Here is a 19,397-nt window from a genome sequence, read left to right as displayed (position 1 = left end):
CCTGAAATTATGGGGTAGGGGAAATATAAATTGCGATATCGTTTGAACTAATGGTCCAATTGCTACAAATAACCACTCAAAATGTTGGAAATTTTATGTTCTACATAACTATATCTATTATTTGCCAATATGCTACTTAAGTAGGTCACTAGAAGTCAAAAGGTCACAAAATTTGACCCCTGCTTAAAATCTGGCCATCCGTCCAAAAAATCATCACAGATACCCTACCAATGGGAATTTCTCAGCCAAAATGGGCTCAAATAGAAGTTAATAAGTGTCCAAGTCCATTTTATGCCTAAAAGTGTGGATTTTATTTGTATCTGAGCTATGGTACATAACGGAAATTGACATCTTTGAAAACGGCCATTTTTAGCCTGAAAAACACGCAAAAATGGAAGATGCCAATGTGTTGGTGTTAATAAAAAAATCTTTCAAACAACATTTTTAATACAAATGTCAAATATCATGAGAAAATGTGCTCTTATTTAGTTTCGGGCCATTAGGCATTTAAAGGTCACCTGCAGTCAAGGTCAAGGTCATTCACCATTGAACCTCAGGTATGCATTTTTTACGTCCATCTGACAGAATACCTCATGAAACATGGTAAATCATCCCTCAACAACATGTCAAAATATTGATACCTGCTAGAAATTCCTCTTTATGGATTTGGTAGGCCTATTTAAGCCTCAATTCCCAGCCTAATCCTACTGGTTCAAAGAGGATGAAGAGTGTCCAGAAGAGCCTGAAATACAACTACATGTATCTCCCCCAGAGAGATCAATAACTAATCAATACATTTATTAATTGTTTCATCAGAGTTGACCCCTTGCCCGACCAAGCATCACATCCTCATACGTCATACAGTACCATATTGTGTCCATTAAAGTGGCCCCAGTATCCATGTCTGAGTTGCATCTCAATCTTCGTCAAAGTCACTGTTGTAATCATCATCTGATGAGCCTTCAAATTCAACCTTGCCATGTTCCCCCTCCTCCTCCTCTTGCATGTTGCGACAAGTCTGCAACTTGCATAGGTATCTGCACCTCATCCTGTTCTGGAGGCAGGGACAGCTCTCCTCCAAGCACTGCCTTGGACAGTTGCAGGCGATCAACTCCATGACAGCCTCAGGGGCAGGTGGTACGTCACCCCAGTCAATCACCAACTGTCCGTCATCTACCCTCCATCCGTGGCCACACGGAGACGGAATATCTGGATTCCTGTCCAAACTTCTCTTCCAGATTGCACATTGGTAGTTGGCCCTCTTACAGTGATTGAGCAAGGAAGATGCGCAGGGGGGGGGGGGGGGGGGGGGGGGGGGGGGGGGGGGGGGGGGGGGGGGGGGGGGGGGGGAAGGGGGGTTGCCAAGACTCGGCCTCACCTTTCTTCACACAAAAGATGTTGAAATGCGACTCATTGAAGCTGTTGATGGCTGTCCTGGCGCTGTAGAGGGAACAAGTCAGTGCCTTTAGTCGCTGGATTGATTCATTTGATAGGTCCCATGATTGGCCTAATGACTGCAGGGTGGTCATGTGTTCCTCGTGGCTTAGAAGCCGAAGAGCTGGAACTTTGCCCTGGCCAGCAAAGCTGCTCACGGTGTCGCAACCCGTGAATGCATGGAGACCCAGGAGGCAGGCACATTTTTCAAGACCAAGGGCATCCGCAGCTTTCTTAATCTCTGTATTCAGTGCGAGTCTTGGATCCCAATTTGAAGTTTACTGGGCATTTTAACTTTGGTGTGAAGGCCATTGCCAAGATGAAGACATCAGTGTCTGGTGACACGATGACAGCAGCTGTCAGACCAGACCTGCCGCAGTGCTCGGCATGTAGGAGTAACCGGGTGTCTGCCTCCTCCTGGCTGCTCTGTAGATCTTGAACATCAGACACCGAGTCCTTTGTAACTCTTGTGCACTGGTCTCCATGTGTGAGGAAGAGCTCTTTCCTGTCCAGCCTTTCACATAGACTTTGGCCGTTGCTCCATTCCTCAACCAGAAAATCAATCAGTTGGGTCTTGTTGTTTCCACAATGTAGAAAACTCTTCCATTGCTTCAACCTATGGCCAGATGCAATCTTACCAAATGTCATGGCACTCTCAGACCCTCTTTTTACCTGCTCGGCATTTGTATTGGAGTTCTCCTTGTAGACGTCGAAGACAACATCAATTCGGCGGTCGACTCTCCCCTCCCTCAGGACCGCAGACAAGATGGATTTGGAGGTTTCTCCAAAAGAGGCATTAGTGGTATTTGCCATCATTTTCTGTACAATGGCCATTCCATCAATGATGCAAGCTGAGTTGGAAGGGATGGTTTCTTCTGGTGAAAGATCCTTTCTCAGACGTTTGGAGAGCTGTGCCTTATTGGTCTTCCATAGGGTGCCTTCAGGGTTCGCTAAAGCCCAAGGTATAGGACCAAGACAATAGGACAGCACATTCTTCATGTCCAGCTTTCTGGTCTGTCCAATGAGGGTCATTTTCACAAACAGGTTCCTGTCAGCCTTCATGATGATGCTCCGTCCCTGTGTTTTGAAAGACCTCTTCATTTTGATATCGCTGAAAGGCTTCAGCCTCCATTTCTTCAGTGGATCGAAGAAACCCTTGGTGGCATTGACGTCAAGCCTTTCGTCACAGAATTCTTTAAATGCCGCAATGCCCTTGTCCTTGGCCCCTAAAAGGTCTTTGGCGATGTTGTCAGGGGCAACCATTCATGTGGAGAGGCTGATGAGCTCAGAGGGGACACCAAATGGATTAGTCCAATTTCCATCCAGCATATCGACTAACACTGAAACATCCCTTTCATCCTTCCTCATCTGTGGTACGGTGAGATCAGAGTGGCAGGCACAATGATCTGCCACTCCCCAGTGCACTCCTCAGTAAACCCAAAAATGAGCTCCTGTACTCTGCAGTGAGGTAGTATCTGTGTACTGCGCTTGGCTTGAGGCTGAAACCTTTCGTCCCTCCTGGGGTCTGGGTGTCCTTGTTTACGGTTTCCTCAATGGTCTGGTCAACAGGAATTCTTCTGAATGGATTGTCAGGTCCAATTTGAACGGAGAACCCACCATTCCTGAGGTGCTCCAGGGAATCCGAGTGCTCTGGGGAGAGGTTTGTCATCTCGGTGTAGTATGTACTCAGGTAGCGGGCATAGTTAAACTTGTCGTATGCAAAGCTCCATGGTATCATGTCATGGATGGCCGAGAGATGGAGATCCCAATTGCCTTCTCTTGAAGCTCGGAGCATTTTCAACATGACGTCCACAATGTCCAAGTATGACATCCAAAATTATGCTAGAGCCCCTCCATGCTGGCGCAGACTATCTTTGTATACTTCAAAACGCTCAGCCAGTGATACGAATACCGGACTGCTAAGGGTCTCTGTGAAGGTCTCCTGGCATATGTCTAGGGAAAATGTGTTGACTAAGCTTTGTAAGTCTGAGCTTTCATCTTCGCCCAGAAATTCTACGAACCATTTCCAGGCAAGACGTTGCAGAGCTTCATACAACAATTTGTGGAACCTAACCACATGGTTGTATTGTTTTCCCAAAAGTAACTTTTCTACTGACCCCTCAGCAATGACACCCGATTCAATGCAAAGGTTCCTCAACACAGCATCTTGGAATCGTTTGCCAATGATGTTTAAGAGTGTACACAAAGTGTGAAATGTACCCATCCAAGGAATGACTTCTGAGAATGTGTCCCTCTGCTTCCAAATGATTTCAGTGGCCTTGGCATACAGCGCTTGGTCAAACACAACGACAATGCTCCCAAGACCTAGTGATCTTCTGATCAGTTGAGACTGGCACAACACCTCATGGACTGTAGAAAGCTCAGTGGCAGGGGCATTTATCATGGGGAGATAACCAACTTCATCAGGGGTGACCTCTACTTCATCGTGGACTTGTATGTTGAAGCCTGTCCAGCTGCACACAGTTTGGTTTGAAGCACAATGTGCACGAGTGAGCAACCAAAGTAGTCTTCTTGTTCACCTCTTGCTTCATTGTCTGGCCGTCGATTTCCACATAACCGCGAAGTGGGGGTCCAACACACTTTCCGGCATTGTAGATGGGAAGTAGCCTTGGCTGCTCAATCCCTATGGTCCTGTCTTTTCGCTCCTCCTCATTCAGGGGATGCTGCATGAAGGGCAGTGGTCCGAATACCCTGGGCTGTGCAATGATGCCATTTATTCTGTGGGACGTCCCTCCTCCACTCAGCGTCTCCTCCCGTCTATCAATGTTGTCATATGCCAATGTCACCTGAACATTGGGCTTGATACCTCTTGGCATGGCAACACTTCCCTCGTTCATGGACATCTTGTGAAGACAGAGAGCCATGTCAATCTCTTCAAGCTTTGAGTACGAAACACCATGACCATTTCGGTTCAGGAAACGAATGATCTCAACACAACCGGTTAGGGGTTTGACAGCATAAGGCAACAGGATGCGTTTGGGAGGTTTTACCTTAGCAGAGGTTATGCCATAGATGAGGTCTTGCCCAATGGATCCAATAAGCCTTTGGATTCGGTCCGATACAGGAGCTGAGGAGTCAGATTCGCCTGCCATGAGCATTCTCAAGAATGTTTTCAAAGAGCATGGAATGAAGGCTGCTCCTTCTTTCAATTCCTCTGGTACTGGAGGCCAGGGCATTTGAACATCATGCCACTTGACATAATTTCTCAGAATAGTGGACACATTTATCATCATTATACTTACCTTGGAGGTGTTCTGCTTGGTAGCTAGGAGTTCCTCTTTAAGCCTCTGGTTTTCTTTCACCAGCTGGGACAGTGAAAGGTTGTCAGGATAGACCAGCAATTTGCCCATCTCATCTGGTATTATATGTATACTCTCCCCAAACTCCCCCCTTGATCTTTCTATAGATGTGCTTTTTATTGGATGTTTTAACCTCACCTAGGCCTACACCAGATTCTACAAACAAATCAAGCAGGTATTTGCATAACTCAGTCATTCTTATCACTTGAGGCTTCTCAAATATAACATCCCTAATGAACCTGAACAGTCCACGATAACAATGTTCTTCAGTCTTAGCATACTCCTCGTCTGGGTCTGGGTGGAATGCCACCGGATCACCACTAGTTTCAGAGTTGGTCTTGGAGCTTGTCTGTTTGGTATACCAACGATAGCAAGACCGGTGGTAGTGGCCCTCAGCTGCAACTAGGTCTCTCGACGTAATCGCCATCATTCTTGGATCACTTTGGTCCACTGCTGCCTGCCTAACCGTCTGATCTGAACGTAGATCGACGCATTGGACCAAGGGCTCTCTTGTTTTTCTGCTTGTGAGATACTTGCTGCTTTCAGGCAGAAGATGCAGACTGGTTCATACACGCGTGATGATGACGAGGTTAGGCCTGCTTATGACTTTCTCCGGTTCAGTTGTTTCCGTCCCGGCTCATCCGGCTTCTCTGCGGATGCCGCTTTTTCAATAGCATCCAGGTCACGTTTCTTAACTAATTGATTCCTGCATCCCCTGTGATACAGGACTTGTGGGATCTCCTCATCTCTGGCAGTGTCAGCAATCCTAAGAATGCCGGCATGCTTCCGGATCTCAGCTGCTTTCAGAAGCCGTTCCCACGATGCACGATCTTGGGGCAAATTCAGCTCGAGGTCTGTGTCCTCGCACTCAAAGATGCAGGAGGAACGGGTCAACTTGCGTGGCAGTAAGGGTACTTGGTCTAGATCTCCACTGCCCTCCATTATTGCCTGAAAGTGAAAAAAAAATGCTAATTAAATATCAGCATATTGACATCATTCATTTTGGATGTTTTTTGGGCTAAAAATGGCCGTTTTCAAAGATGTCCGTTATGTACCATGGCTCAGATACAAATAAAATCCACACTTTTAGGCATGAAATGGACTTGGACACTTATTAACTTCTATTTGAGCCCATTTTGGCTGAGAAATTCCCATTGGTAGGGTAACTGTGGTGATATTTTGTGCAGATGGCCAGATTTTAAGCAGGGGTCAAATTTCGTGACCTTTTGACCTCTAGTGACCTACTTAATTAGCATATTGGCAAATAATAGATACAGTTATGTAGAACATAAAATTTCCAACATTTTGAGTGGTTATTTGTAGCAATTGGACCATTAGTTCAAACGATATCGCAATTTATATTTCCCCTACCCCATAATTTCGGGTCCCGGATCAGGCCCAGTCCTCCATCTTTAAGAGGTGATTACTAGCACTAAGCTACCGTTCCAAGCTTGGCTTTCAAGTTTTTTTTCATCTCTGGGTATATGCCTTTCAAGAAAACATGGTGAAATTTTGCCACCCCAGGTGGTACCAATCCACGAAATTCTGGGGTCTGGCCCATGGACTAACAGGCAGACAAAGAAATTATCTCGCACCTCTGCGCATGCGAGATCGGAACGAATTCGGAATCAAAGCACTGTTCAACGGCAGGTTTGTCTTCCTATTCATGTTCAAAATATAATTCAATTGAAATGAAGTTGTTCCTCGATCATAAACCGACGTTGGTAGACAGACAGATAGATCTGACCCACTTGCTTAACCTCGCTTTTTGCTTTGCGCACACGGGGTAATTCATTACAGGGCAAAGGAAAACAATGGATATCAACAAGGAAGAGTAGTCTCTGCCAGGGTTGAAGAAGCAATCTCTCCTAATGTTCCCACCATCGGAAAATGCCATAAATTCAATCAGCAAAAAAACTGCTGCCAAACTTCACTTGTGGGCATGATAGAGCTTTCGGATGCAAAACAAGCATTAAGGAACAAAATACCAAATGGCAAGGACAATGTTCATGACATTCTACTTCAGCATACCAATGCCTTCACTGATGAGTGTTTCGGGGGAGGAAGGCAATAATTCCGCAGAATCTACAGGTGCAGCCTTCACCGCCATCTTCCTTTTACACACGATTGCTCTGTTTCCATACACGTGCTCCATGTCCTATGAAAAAAAAGAAAGTAAAGCACACCAACAAATATACAATTGGATACATTGATAAAACATTTTTTTAAAGTCCATTAACAATGTAATCTTACCCTCGCAGATTGGTTTTTAAAATATCAGTGTTTTGGGAAGATGAAAAGGGGGAGGGGAAATGTGGAGGACTGTGCATGGGAAAAGAGGTGAGATTAGATAATGAAACACAACAACAACAACATGCATTTTAAAGGCCATTTTCCCTGCTAGAGCGGGGGTTAGCCTAATAATAATGAAAAGAAGATGTTAGATTAGATAGATTAGATAATGAAAAGAAGAAATAATTAAAAGGGAAAACCTTTTTTTTCAACTCAATGAACATTTGGAAATGCAATTAAGGCAAAATTTGAGTTTTAATTGGGGCTGCCAAAAATAAACGCACTTTCTTTTCAACGTGTTTATGAGAAGGATGCATTCCACTTGTCATTTGTTTGCCCCAGATTTTATGAGATAATACAATTCTAAATTTGCATAAATTAACCATTAGTTCGAATTCATGAATGCATGAATGCCTCATTCTGCACAAAAAAACGGAATAGATTAATTACACAAGCAATTGCAAACTCATGACCAATGTACCTTTTGGGTGAGGGTCCAGGGTAACAGCTTGAAATCAAAATGTCCCTTTGCATGCCAGCTACATATAAATAATATGATGGTGTCTGTCTGTCTGGTTTCCCCATCTCTCTTATCCCTAAGTGAATAGTCACACACTCTGTAGGCATAAATAACAGTCTTGCAATTCTGCAAACGGCATCCAAATTTACTTCTAACTCCACGTTGTATTCCTTTCTGCCAAATCTCAAGTAAAATTTTCTCAAACTGTTCACTGCACCAGATGATGTCACAGCAAACGAAACTGTCTGTCACATGATTGTGGTGTTGTTGTTCTACAGGCCTCTCATCCTCTAAAATGCCATTCCATTACGAGTACAGTATATCCACTAGTTTAGACAAAACCGATTTGCACAGAGAAGAACGAGCTGATACTCTAAGTCCCCCACCTTTTGGGTGGTATGAGGAATAGATCTGTGTAATATGAAAGCTAAATCTTCAACTGTTTTTGAAATATCGTGTACAGAAAAGTACATGGAAGTATGATCGGTCAGTCGGACGGAGCTCATTTCAATGTCCCCCGTGTTGGATGTTGGAGGGGCAGTTGGGTGGTCTAGAATAATATGAGAAAAACATTGTAACAACTTTTTAATGTTCTCACCATCTATAATTGTTCCTCTGGCCATAAAAACACTGTATGTGAAGTTGTAGGGATCTATTTTAATATTTAGAGGTAGCTCAACTAACTTGAAATTTCAGTATATATAGTCTATACACTATACAGGTGAAATTGGTATATAACGCAATACACAAATTACACATACAGTACATACAAATTCTAAACACATCTACCAGCTGGTTATTCAGTCTTTTCCAGTTAGGGTCTTCTTGTTGCTGTCAGGGAATGTTTTCCTGTGTTCCTGCACAACCTGCAGCAGGAACTGAAGTTGATTTTCATCATGTGTCAGCAGTCCACTGAACTCCTGCATTAGTGCAATTCCTCGTTCTGCATGGTAATTTACCACTTTCATGGCCTTCACAGTCTCACACGCTGCTTTAAAATCGTCTCGGTCTTCCAAAGTATCTGGGTCTGCTTCCAGAAAAGTCAGGAAGGTCCATCTTTTCAAAAAGCATATGGGATTTCTGTGTAACAAAAGTCTTCCAAACCACTTTCCTGAATATTTCCCAGATCAACTTGGATGTGCTTCGGAGCATCTTCTTGTGCTTCATTCTCCAGTGCGAGGATCATTTGTTGTTTCACTGCTGCAGGCACATTCTTGTCAAAAAATGCAAGACCAATCAGGTCCTCTGATAAGTACCACAGATGGCCTGCTAGTTTCATGGTTGCTGCCTTCGAAATTGCTTGGTTTACATCTTTGTGCTGCATCAGAGATTTTAGAAGAAGCAAATCACTGTTTGGGGCAGAAGCCGCAAGAGGAGCTGTCATCCATGCTCTGATGTAAATACGGATGGTGAAGATGGCAATGTCTCTCAGTCCTTTCTGCTCTTTGCTAGTGAGTTTGAACTGACTTCTGAACATCCACACCTTCAGGCTACAGAGGACCTTTGACATCCAACGGGCATGGTGCATGGGTCCTGGGGCCATGAACCGGACTCCTTTTGCAGGAATTCCACCCAGAAAGATTACACACAGTTCCAATAATTCCCGATAATCATCTCTTGGCTGGATTTCAGCAAGCTGACTCCCAACGAAAAGCAGAACATCATCCTTGATATCAGAAAGGGATTCACTAACCAATTCATCTGTGGTTGCATTATCAAAGTTATCCTGATCCAGAAATTCCCAGCGAGCCTGGAATCGTTTCAAGATTAAGATCTCTGGTCCAGAGGAGGGCCCCATGCAGCTCACAAACACTGCTCCAATCACAATTTGAAGTATGTGGTGGCGACAAGCAAGAAATAGTAGTTCGGTGCATACTCGGTTCGGTTCGGTACTGCATAGACCCCTCAAAACATATTTTCCTTCATAAAACATCAACAAGGCATGCAGGGTATTCATAACTCAACTTAAAATTCCTGTAAAAGTATGCGACAATCAGAAACTGTTTCAGTGTCCATGGTATTGTAAGACGTTAGTGCAAGACCATATTGGGAAACTTTGATGACCATGAGCTACCCATAAATATTATTCAATTTCATTTTTATTTCACCAGCAGTGTGTTTTTTAGGTATTGGAACAGTTCTGGAGGGTGAGAACATGACATTTCAACAAAAAAAAAAAAAAAAAAAAAATTGTGGACCACCCCAAGGGCCAGAGGGACAGAAAAGCATCACAAACTCACAAGGTTTGCTTTAAAATGAACCTTGATACTACTAATAAGAAAATATTATATTAAATGGGACCACAGGTGTTGCAATCAATGATAAGGAAATGTTTGATGTGGAACAATAACTATGAAAACACAGCTTAGATAAGAGACAATCCCAAAGTCAAAAAGATGAAGAGACCTCATCATCACTGCTGGTGACACTGTCAATGGGGGTAGGCTCCAGGCTGGAAGGAGCACATGAGTCTGGAACCAATATTGACTGGTACTTTTCTGCGTTTATGTGCGACTCAGAGCAACACTTTACCACTGTGTCCTAGCAAAGACAAACCAGCATTTCAAGCAAAGGTCAATAAAACAATGTGACAAAGGGCAAATGCTTGAACTATAAAACATGATGCAACAGCGAGCAAGACCTTTAACAAGTAAAACACACAATGCAATAAAAGGCAAGACCTTTAACATACTGTAGAACACACACAATGCAATAACCTTGAAGCTACGTTCCCAAAAGGCCACAAGTGTGGGCAGAGTAGGATATGTATGCAATGCTCTCAATCAACCAGGTAAGCACATTCAGCATATTGCAAAAACTACATATTAAACTCAGATCTCCAAAATGCAGATATTTAACACTCCCAGATCAAAAACAAAACTATTAAAATGCTTTTCTCTTCCACCTTCTAAAAAAGTAAAAAACTTCACAAAACTTGTTTAAAGTACATTAACACAACAACACAACAGGCATTTTAAGGCCATTTTCCCTGCTAGAGCGGGGGTTAGCCTTGCAGGCCCCATGACAATCTCCTCCATTTTGCCCTATTTTCTACATCTCCCCTTGTTAACCCCGTTGCCCGCATTTCTTCTTCCACCACCTTTAGCCAAGTCTTTCTCGGTCTTCCCGGTCCTCTACTTCCTTCTACATTCATTTCCATCACTCTTCAAAACCAGTCACTTTCATCCTTCCTCAACACATGACCAAACCATCTCAACCTGTTTCTCTTCACAGCATCCATCACAGGGTCTATTCCCATCATCTTTCGCAATTCATCATTTGTTTTCCTTTCTCTCAACGATACTCCGCACATCCACCGAACCATTCGCATTTCCACCCTTTCCAACCTTCGTTGCTGCTCTACGTTCATTACCCATGTCTCGCTCCCATAAATCATAACACTTCTCACACATGCAGCATACACCTTTCCCTTCAGCTTCATACACGTTCACAAGTAAAAAGCTATTTTCTGTACATCGAGAGGAAGTTGTTAATCGAACCTTGAGTGAGCGCAGAACACTTTGCCTGAGCTCTTCTGAGTTGAGCATCTGGAGCTTGTGGAAAAGCTCAAGAAGAAAGTGAGGGTGAGCCTCATTTTGGGAAATGAGAGCGGCTACCTCAGAGTAAATCGTACCACGTAGGGCTTCAAACAAAGATAACTCGCTGCTGGCTTCTGGAAAAGGAAACACAAAACGACAGGCTTTAATCTACAATTGGAAAACAGAAAACAAGGTTGTGTGTGTGTGTGTGTGTGTGTGTGTGTGTGTGTGTGTGTGTGTGTGTGTGTGTGTGTGTGTGTGTGTGTGTGTGTGTGTCAGTGAATGCAACCAAACTAGTTTTATAAACACACCGGAAGGTACATTATTGGGTGGAATATTAAGCTCGTTGTTGGTCTTGTCTCGAGAGTGATCTTTAGGTCGAGCGCCTCCCACAGGCTGAGACTGTGATCTGGAAATTCTTTCAGGTATATCGATATCTGCATATACAAAAAAGGCAGAGGAGTGTTGTACTGTACTACAAATAACGATGCGCTCAGAATACAACCGATGATTAACATAAATAAAGCACTTTTACAGTGACGACGGTGCAAAAAATTCTTTTCTGATCAACATGTACTCGTCCACACAATATTGTATTCCTCCATTTATTTCTCCTGGCAATGCAAGATGTTTGCATTAAATTATTCTGAGATCAAACTGCTGGAAAGAGGTGAGGAATGAAACCCCATGCAGCCAGTCAGCTCAAGTTCTCATGTGAAGGAAAGCATAATCTACAATGCAGTGTGTGCCTTTGCAGAACTGTACAAGCATGAGTAAATATTTTCTTATTTCCCATTTGGCATTTGTGGAACTCGTGCACCAGTGAAGAGTATGTGGGAGTTTTGCGTAGAGATTTGCACGAGTATCGACTTCTGTTATGAGGGATACTGATCAGCTTAGGAAGGAGTTGTGTGCTTCCCCTTCTCTCCCCATCTTGTCTTCCGCTCCCTCTTTTTGTGTGTTTTGTTTGTCTGGTTGATTTGTTTGTGAAATAAATGTTAGCTCTTTCACGAGCCTCGATTCAGTATACAAAAAAACCCAAAAAAAACCCAAAAAAAAACAAAACAAACAACTGATGGATTTTGCAGCACCTGGTTGGACACCCCTGGCATTTTATGTTAAAAGCTATATCCCACATCGAGTCAGTTTTGAAACTCCTGCTATTGGCTAAGATCTGACAGCATTGCAAAGAAAGAGAAAAAAAGAAAGCCTTTCATGATTCATCCTTGACAAGGCCAAAATGTTGTTGACATCAATAAGCTAGTTCGTTGTTAGACAATGGGCTTCATGATGTCATGGGTCAAAGGGTCAATCTGAATATAAATTCCAGTCGAGTATATAAGTCATGAAAGGCTACAGTGGACAATACATACATACATACATACATACATGCATGCATACATACATACATACATACATACATATATACATACATACATACATACATACATACATATGTATGCATACATACATGCATACATACATACATACATGCAAGCTGGTACTCAATTTGCCGACCTCGGAAGGATGACAGGCTGAGTCAACCCCCCTGGCGTTAATTCAGCGATCGACCGGATTCGAACCCAGGATCCTAGGATCCCAAGCTGGCACCCTAACCGCTAAGCCAATGCCAGGCTAGCTCAATGAAAAAAAACCACCTTTAGAGGCCATTTTTCCCCGTAAGCGGGGGTTGGCCTTTTTCGGGAACTGTGGTTGTTGTTGTTTTTCGGTCCCCTTTTTGAAGCAATGAAGTAAAGTAATGAATCAGTAATGAATGAAGTAAAGCTCAATGGAAGTACGCAAATTTAATTCCCGATCAAACCAGACTAGGTCAGGTAAATGTCCCAAACATGCAGAAAGTGGATCTACGAACTTGCTTATTGCATTGCACACCCACCCTGATGAATTATAATCTCTCGTTGGGTTTGAGTGAGTGTGCATGAAACGTAAAGAAAAAGAAAAAAAAGAAAAAGATTTTGATGTGAAAGCATCAATGGACATGCCTCCGCCCAAGTTATATGTCAACCGCCTGATACACTTGATCTCAGTTAAAAGTCACATTAAAATTTAAAACTCTTGAGAGAGCAAGATACAAAACAGACATCAGAATTCTTCGAACTCGTGTTATGATCCACAATATGATTTTCAAAGAGCACATGACCTATAACCTGTTCAATCTTAAATCAAAACAGTTCATCATTGCATTACAGTCCATAAGTATGTCAAGTATGGTTGAAATCTCTTGAGTGGTTCACAAGTTATCACAGTAACGAAAATCTGCTACTTTCAACGAAAGGAAACATGAACTTTGACCCCTTGAACCTAAAATCGAATCAGTTTGTCATTGCATCATAATATTAAAAATCATTTTAGTGGTTCACAAGTTATTGCGGGAACAAAATTCGATTACAGACAAGACAGATGGACAACCCAAAAACATAAAATCATAATTACATTAAAAGAGATCTGCAAAATGCCTCAGACATTATAGTTTATTTATTTTAAAGATACGTGATTATTTTAATTTTATCAAAAGGGCATAGATTGTTGGGTAAGGGGGGCAGGGCATATACTGTACTGTAAATAGATTTGAATTCAGCAATAAAAGATATAAGAAGTACTCTACAATAATTAGGAATTCACAATTTACCTTTAATATCCCTTGAAAAGACTCACCTGTTCCAGAGCTATCCTTCCTGCTTTGATTGTAATTCTTGTTCTTCACTTTATTTTTGTCCTCTCTATTGACTTGACTTGCGAAGGCTTTAGACCTTTTTCCTTGATGGACAGCAGTGACCGAGCTGGGACTTCTCAGCTCAGAAAATTGACTCGAGTTTGTCACAGATGCTTCACCTTGTACCCCGCTAGTCAAACACTGTCCACAAAAGGGAGATTATAAGAAACAACAAAATGCATGAATGGACTCTCTCTGCTAACTGCAGTTCGGTGTTTCATCGACCGATCGAGCCTAAAACAAATCCACCATCCAAAACCACTAAAAGCAGCACCCAAAATTTTGGTTTTCAAACCGAGTGCAGAATATTTTCAAGTGTTCATAAACCTAAATTGTTGATTCGATTTGTGCAATGAAAAAGTAGCCGAAGTAAAGAAAATTTTTAAAAAACCTGTTTGGAGCTTTGTGATTTCTTGCCATCAGTTTTGTAAACCCTGTTTGTTGATTTGTTGACAGGATATGTGACATCCCCATGCATTTCAAACGCCTTTTCGGTCAGTTTTGAAGTGCTTGACCTTTGGCTGTGCAGACAAACGGATCAGAAATGATTGTACAATTTCACACTTACCCTTCATTGAACTAAGCATGGTTTTCATTGATCATGAATTTTGTATTTAAATATAAGAAAGCTTTTAATAAAAACCTTCTAAATTCTTGCTGTATCGCAGCCTCCGTTGTTTCCAAAGATTTTACAAAAGACATGGACTCGGAAGGCATTGGAACATCAGTATTCGGCATCTTCTGTGGAATCCCTTGCAGATTGGAAAACGGCTGTAGTTGAGGATCGACTCCAAATACTAGGGAGACGTTGAACAAGAAGCAATGAGTCCAACATTTACATTCTGCCCTTCAGATATCACAGTTATAGCACCACCAATAGATTTATAAATCATCAAACTTGCTTTGAATGGCTTCTGAGATGAGACAATACCATGTGTGCTGTTATAGTGCTCAGCAATGCTATAACAATTTGACCTCGCATTAACCCTAACATGCTATCACGGTGGAAAGCACGTGGACAAAACACTGAAGCTGAAATTTAAGCAAGAACAACGTTGAATTGTGAGGGAGGGAAGGGTTAGTATAATATAATTAGATGGCTGTATAATCTACTGAGAGATGGCACTAATGTATTGGATGCCGACTCACTCCTTGGTCCTTGTTGCTGCTTCCACTGGTTGTTCAGCATCTGGATTTGTCTGAATATGGAAAAGGATAGAAATGCAGAAACACATCAAAAAAACTAGAACAACACTCAGTAGAGCGCATACCTCCGCCAGGCTGAACAGTTTACGTTTTGTATCCTACTGGTGGGCCGGATCTGGATCCGGGCCTGAACCAAATCCGAATCAATTCGTCCTTGTCACACTCCCAACCTGCCGACTAAATTTCAGGTGGGAGTCCGGAGGGAGGAGTGTGGGGTGGGAGTCCAGAGGGAGGAGTGAGGGGAAGGAATGGGAGAAAGAAGGGGAAGGTGTTACGTGCTCCTTCCCGACCCCCTGGTCACGGTGTACCTCCGAGCCCCGAGAGGAGCCACGGCAGAAAAATATGTTATTCTGTGTCAAAAATCAATAGGGAAACCACACCAATGGTTATCAACAAACAAATATTGTATTAAAAATCACACAAGAATAACGATAAAACAATAATAGCAATCAAAAGTACAATCAACACATCTTATGATGGTACCATCAGCTAGTATTGGATAACTCACTGTGCTCCAAGTGAGTGAAAAAGAACATTCCCCAATGTCTCCATAGCTCAAAGTTGATCCCCTCCAGTGATCATTAGAGCGATGTCGAATCGAAACCCGAACCCCGTTCAGATGACGGGCCCGGTCACACCGCCAAAACAGCAGAAAGGTGTATGCGGCCGAAGCGGCGCAAAGAGTCACGTGGTCCAAAACTGCGTAAAGCAAACTCAAGGCGAATGGGAAATCCAAAGGCGCCCTCCAGGTCTGAACTTTCACGGCTCAGTCGGCGAACCGCAAATTAATCTTCCAAAAGCCACAGTGCACACACACACATCAGATACGTCTGAAAGCGGTGGAAATGGCCGAGGAAGAAAATAGCTTGCTTGACGCGCTAAGCGCACGAATCAAAATGGCCGACAGCTCGTTCGAGTCGCGACGACCCGGCGATGATTCTTCAGAATCCCAACGCCAAACCTGACACCCAGGTTGATCAGTCACAGCGATAACCCCTATCGCAGGAATTCCTATCCAAGAAATTCAAAGTTCACTCGTGACTCTTGCTCGACAACGTTCGATCCAGAATGCAAAGCAACCAGCTTCTTGTCAGACTTTTCGCTACTTTCTTTTTTCTCACCTCCTCTTCTTCTTCGTCTTCCGGTTCCCGATCCGGTTTCCTGTTTCATTTAACATTAACCTTTTTACCTTTTGACCATAATAATGGCTGTTTCCCTCAAACAATAATAATAATAATAATAATAATAATACATAGAACCAGAGATGTTTCAAGTGGATGAAAACCACAACACCGGAAGTGACGAATCCGTAACAAAGGGATGGGGGGGGGGGGGGGGGGGAGAGACCTCAGCTTTCGCTAGCCCTCTTTCTTACTCTCCCCACCTTCCTTCCCTCACCCCTCATCCTCCTCAATCCCTCTCCCCTCACCCTCCTCATTTAAAAATGGCTTGCCTCATAATGCCTCAAATGGCTTGCCTCGGTTTCTGTACAATAAAGCTTCATATATATGAATCGTAATATCGCTGATCTTCATACCTACGAATCGCTGTATTCCTGTATGCATCGCAATGCTCGAGAGATGCCAGCATCGTGCCTTTATTTAATTTCCACACACGTTTTACATGCAACATGCAAAAAGCTCGAGAATCTATTCACTTGAACTGAATCTCCAATTTTTACCTGCAGAATTGGCCTCAGCAGCAGTTCCGACTCTTTTTAAAAAAAAAGTGCTTATTTGTCCAATTTGTACATTGTTGGACACTCTGGGCATCTCGACCATTTCGTTGGAGGTGCTTGCGCAAATGCTTAAGTTGCTTGACAAGCGTTATATAAGCAGCATGTTAATGGAACACCCCCGCTGTTCACCGTTCTCTTACCTTTCATTTGCTTGGTCTTTTGACTTTGATGCTCAACTTTGAGTGCTATGCTTACGTTTGTGAAGTTCGGGCCCGTTTCACTTTACCTGTTTCCCGATTCAAAGTGTGGATTGTACCATTACAAAAAGGGGGGAGTTGGTGATTGCACCATTACAAAAAAGGGGGGTGATTATAAAACCACAATACTGAACTGTATTACAGTATTATTGACAAAATAATAATTATATATGCCCCAGGGAGGAGATTCCGGAGGTGGGTTGGGAGTCCGGAGGTAGAGTGGGGTGAGGTGGGGAGAGGGTGGGAAAGGATGGAGGAGGGTGGTAGGAGTGGGTTGGGAGTCTGGAGGGAAGGAGTAGAGTTGGAGGGAGGGACACTGGCTACACCGGGAACCTTTTCTTTTGCTAGCCCCCTTTCTCGCTCTCCCCGCCTCCCTCCCTCCCCAGCTTCTCACCCTTCCTCAACCCCCCTCCCCAGCTTCCCACCCTTCCTCAACCCCCCCTCCCCCACCCGTCATCCTCCTCACTCCCTCTCTCTCACCTCACCCTCCTTGCTCCCCTATCCCTCTCCCCACCCCTCCCATCCACTCCGCCATTGCCCAGGCCCCTCTACCTCCCCCCCTCTCTCAATATTCCCATCACCAAGCGACACTGCCCCTCACGCCCACCATTGCAGCAGATGTGCATTTCACCCCCCCCCCCCCCCGGCCCAAACACCCCATTTCCCTCCCCCACCCCTGCCATTGTAAACAAAGAATATACAAACAAACTTTAAAGCAATATATAAGCACAGGACAAGTTGAGTGCTGGACACTGCAATGACGTGCACATCTGTAGAGGCATAGCCTAGCGCTAGGTGTAATGCCGTCCTAGCAAAACGATGAATAAATCTGGATACTTTAATATGGCTTCTTCGCTACTCTGCAATTATTGTTTCGAAAATAACCATTAATATGATGCGTTTGACAATGACACAAACACTGCTTTCAATGAGAGCACACAAAAGTGTTTACATCGATTTCAGGACAGATTAAATGGAGATCATCAATGATATATTCAAGCTATTGTGCAGTTGTTCATCATTAGGGTTAAATAAACATCGACCGTGTACACTCCTCTCTCCCCAATAGATTAGTAGAAAATCAATAATTAATCAATATCACCCAGCCCTACTGGGAAGGAGATATGGTGGCATTATGTTTGAGGTAGAGTGCACTTTTACGAAAGAGGAATGATGTTTACTTGTTCATCACATTGGCTTGGGAGTGTAACTCAGTGGGTGCTGATTTGGGAGTCTAATCTAGAGGGTTGCCATCAATTAAAATCCATTGTGGGGAAATAAAGTACTGTATATTCATGCAAATGTGCGTGAAGGCAATCTTGGTGCTTTCCAAAAATTCTGCAACAAGTGTGTGTGGCCACTCTAAGAAGAGGAAAACAACATCTGTCCAACCTCAATAATGAGCTTTCAAACTTGTCTCTCCTCTAAATTCTGGTGGCACCTTGTTAATTTTGTCTCTGGTGTATGCTCCCCTTCCATTACATCCCTCACTTCAAATGGCACCACAGCCGACTCCGCTCGTGAGAATGCTAAATGCCTCAATTCTGTGTTTACTTCCAAATCATGTGTCCACAAGCCATCACTCTCTGTACCCACCATTCCCAGTCATACACAACTGCCCCTGGACTCTGTTTTGCACCTGAAAAGGTAGAAAAAATTCTGCCACCATCAACTCTGATTCTGCAAACAGACCAGATGGCATCAGCTCACATGTTCAAAAAACCTACTCTGCTGCTCGATTGCACATCCTTCTCTCTGCCCTTCCCACCCTATCCTTTGCTCTCGGTCATCTTATATCTGCTCGGAAATCAGCCAACATCACCACATGACAAACAACTTGCAAAAACAGATCCCCCTCAACTACAGATCTATCAGCTTACTTCCAATCATCAGCGAGGTCATGGAATCCATCATCACAGTTGATGTGAAATCTGGCCTTTTTTCCAATGGCCTCATCTCAGTTCACCAATTCAGATTCAGAACAGGGCACTCGTTCTACCTTGGACAAGTTGCTTTAACTCACCCAACAATTGATGGAGAAACTCAATGTCAGACATGAGATCAGGGCCGTCTCCCTGGACACATCTCATGCTTTTGATGCACTCTGGAATCCTGCCTTATTCCCCAAACTTTCTGCCTATGGCATCTAAGGCTAACTCCACACATGGTTTACCGACTTCATCTACTCTCGTAGCCAATGTATGGCACCCAACGGAACCTTTTCATCTCCTCTTCCTGTCGAGACTGGAATGCCCCAAGGCAGTGTTCTGGGTGCAGTACAAGGCCTGATCTTCATGAATGATCTCCCTGACTTTCTGGAAAATCCCCTTTATCTATTTGCCGATGGCTCCAACCTGTGCCTTGACACCCCTCATCCTTCAGACAGACAGGCGGTAGCTTCTTCCATTTCTTCAGAC

General features: G+C 43.5%; 1 protein-coding gene across 8 annotated transcripts in view; it reads right to left on the bottom strand.

Moving 5' to 3' along the window:
* PCM1 (pericentriolar material 1) overlaps window positions 1-19,397 on the bottom strand; it is a 149,649-nt gene that overhangs the window by 35,620 nt on the left and 94,632 nt on the right. For all 8 annotated transcript variants that reach the window (XM_068132244.2, XM_078766142.1, XM_078766141.1 and 5 more), the window contains exons 21-28: window positions 14,989-15,038; window positions 14,483-14,636; window positions 14,231-14,360; window positions 13,782-13,980; window positions 11,417-11,542; window positions 11,067-11,239; window positions 9,973-10,107; window positions 6,786-6,912 (exon numbers count right to left, since the gene is read on the bottom strand). In XM_068132244.2, the coding sequence (XP_067988345.2) occupies window positions 6,786-6,912; window positions 9,973-10,107; window positions 11,067-11,239; window positions 11,417-11,542; window positions 13,782-13,980; window positions 14,231-14,360; window positions 14,483-14,636; window positions 14,989-15,038 (1,094 nt within the window). The remainder of the gene's footprint in view (window positions 1-6,785; window positions 6,913-9,972; window positions 10,108-11,066; window positions 11,240-11,416; window positions 11,543-13,781; window positions 13,981-14,230; window positions 14,361-14,482; window positions 14,637-14,988; window positions 15,039-19,397) is intronic.

The sequence above is a fragment of the Myxine glutinosa genome, chromosome 12, assembly GCF_964187855.1.
Source record: "Myxine glutinosa chromosome 12, kmMyxGlut1.1, whole genome shotgun sequence".
Classification (NCBI taxonomy): domain Eukaryota; kingdom Metazoa; phylum Chordata; class Myxini; order Myxiniformes; family Myxinidae; genus Myxine; species Myxine glutinosa.
Note: the sequence above shows the minus strand (reverse complement) of the source record. Positions and strands in the feature narration are given on the sequence as shown.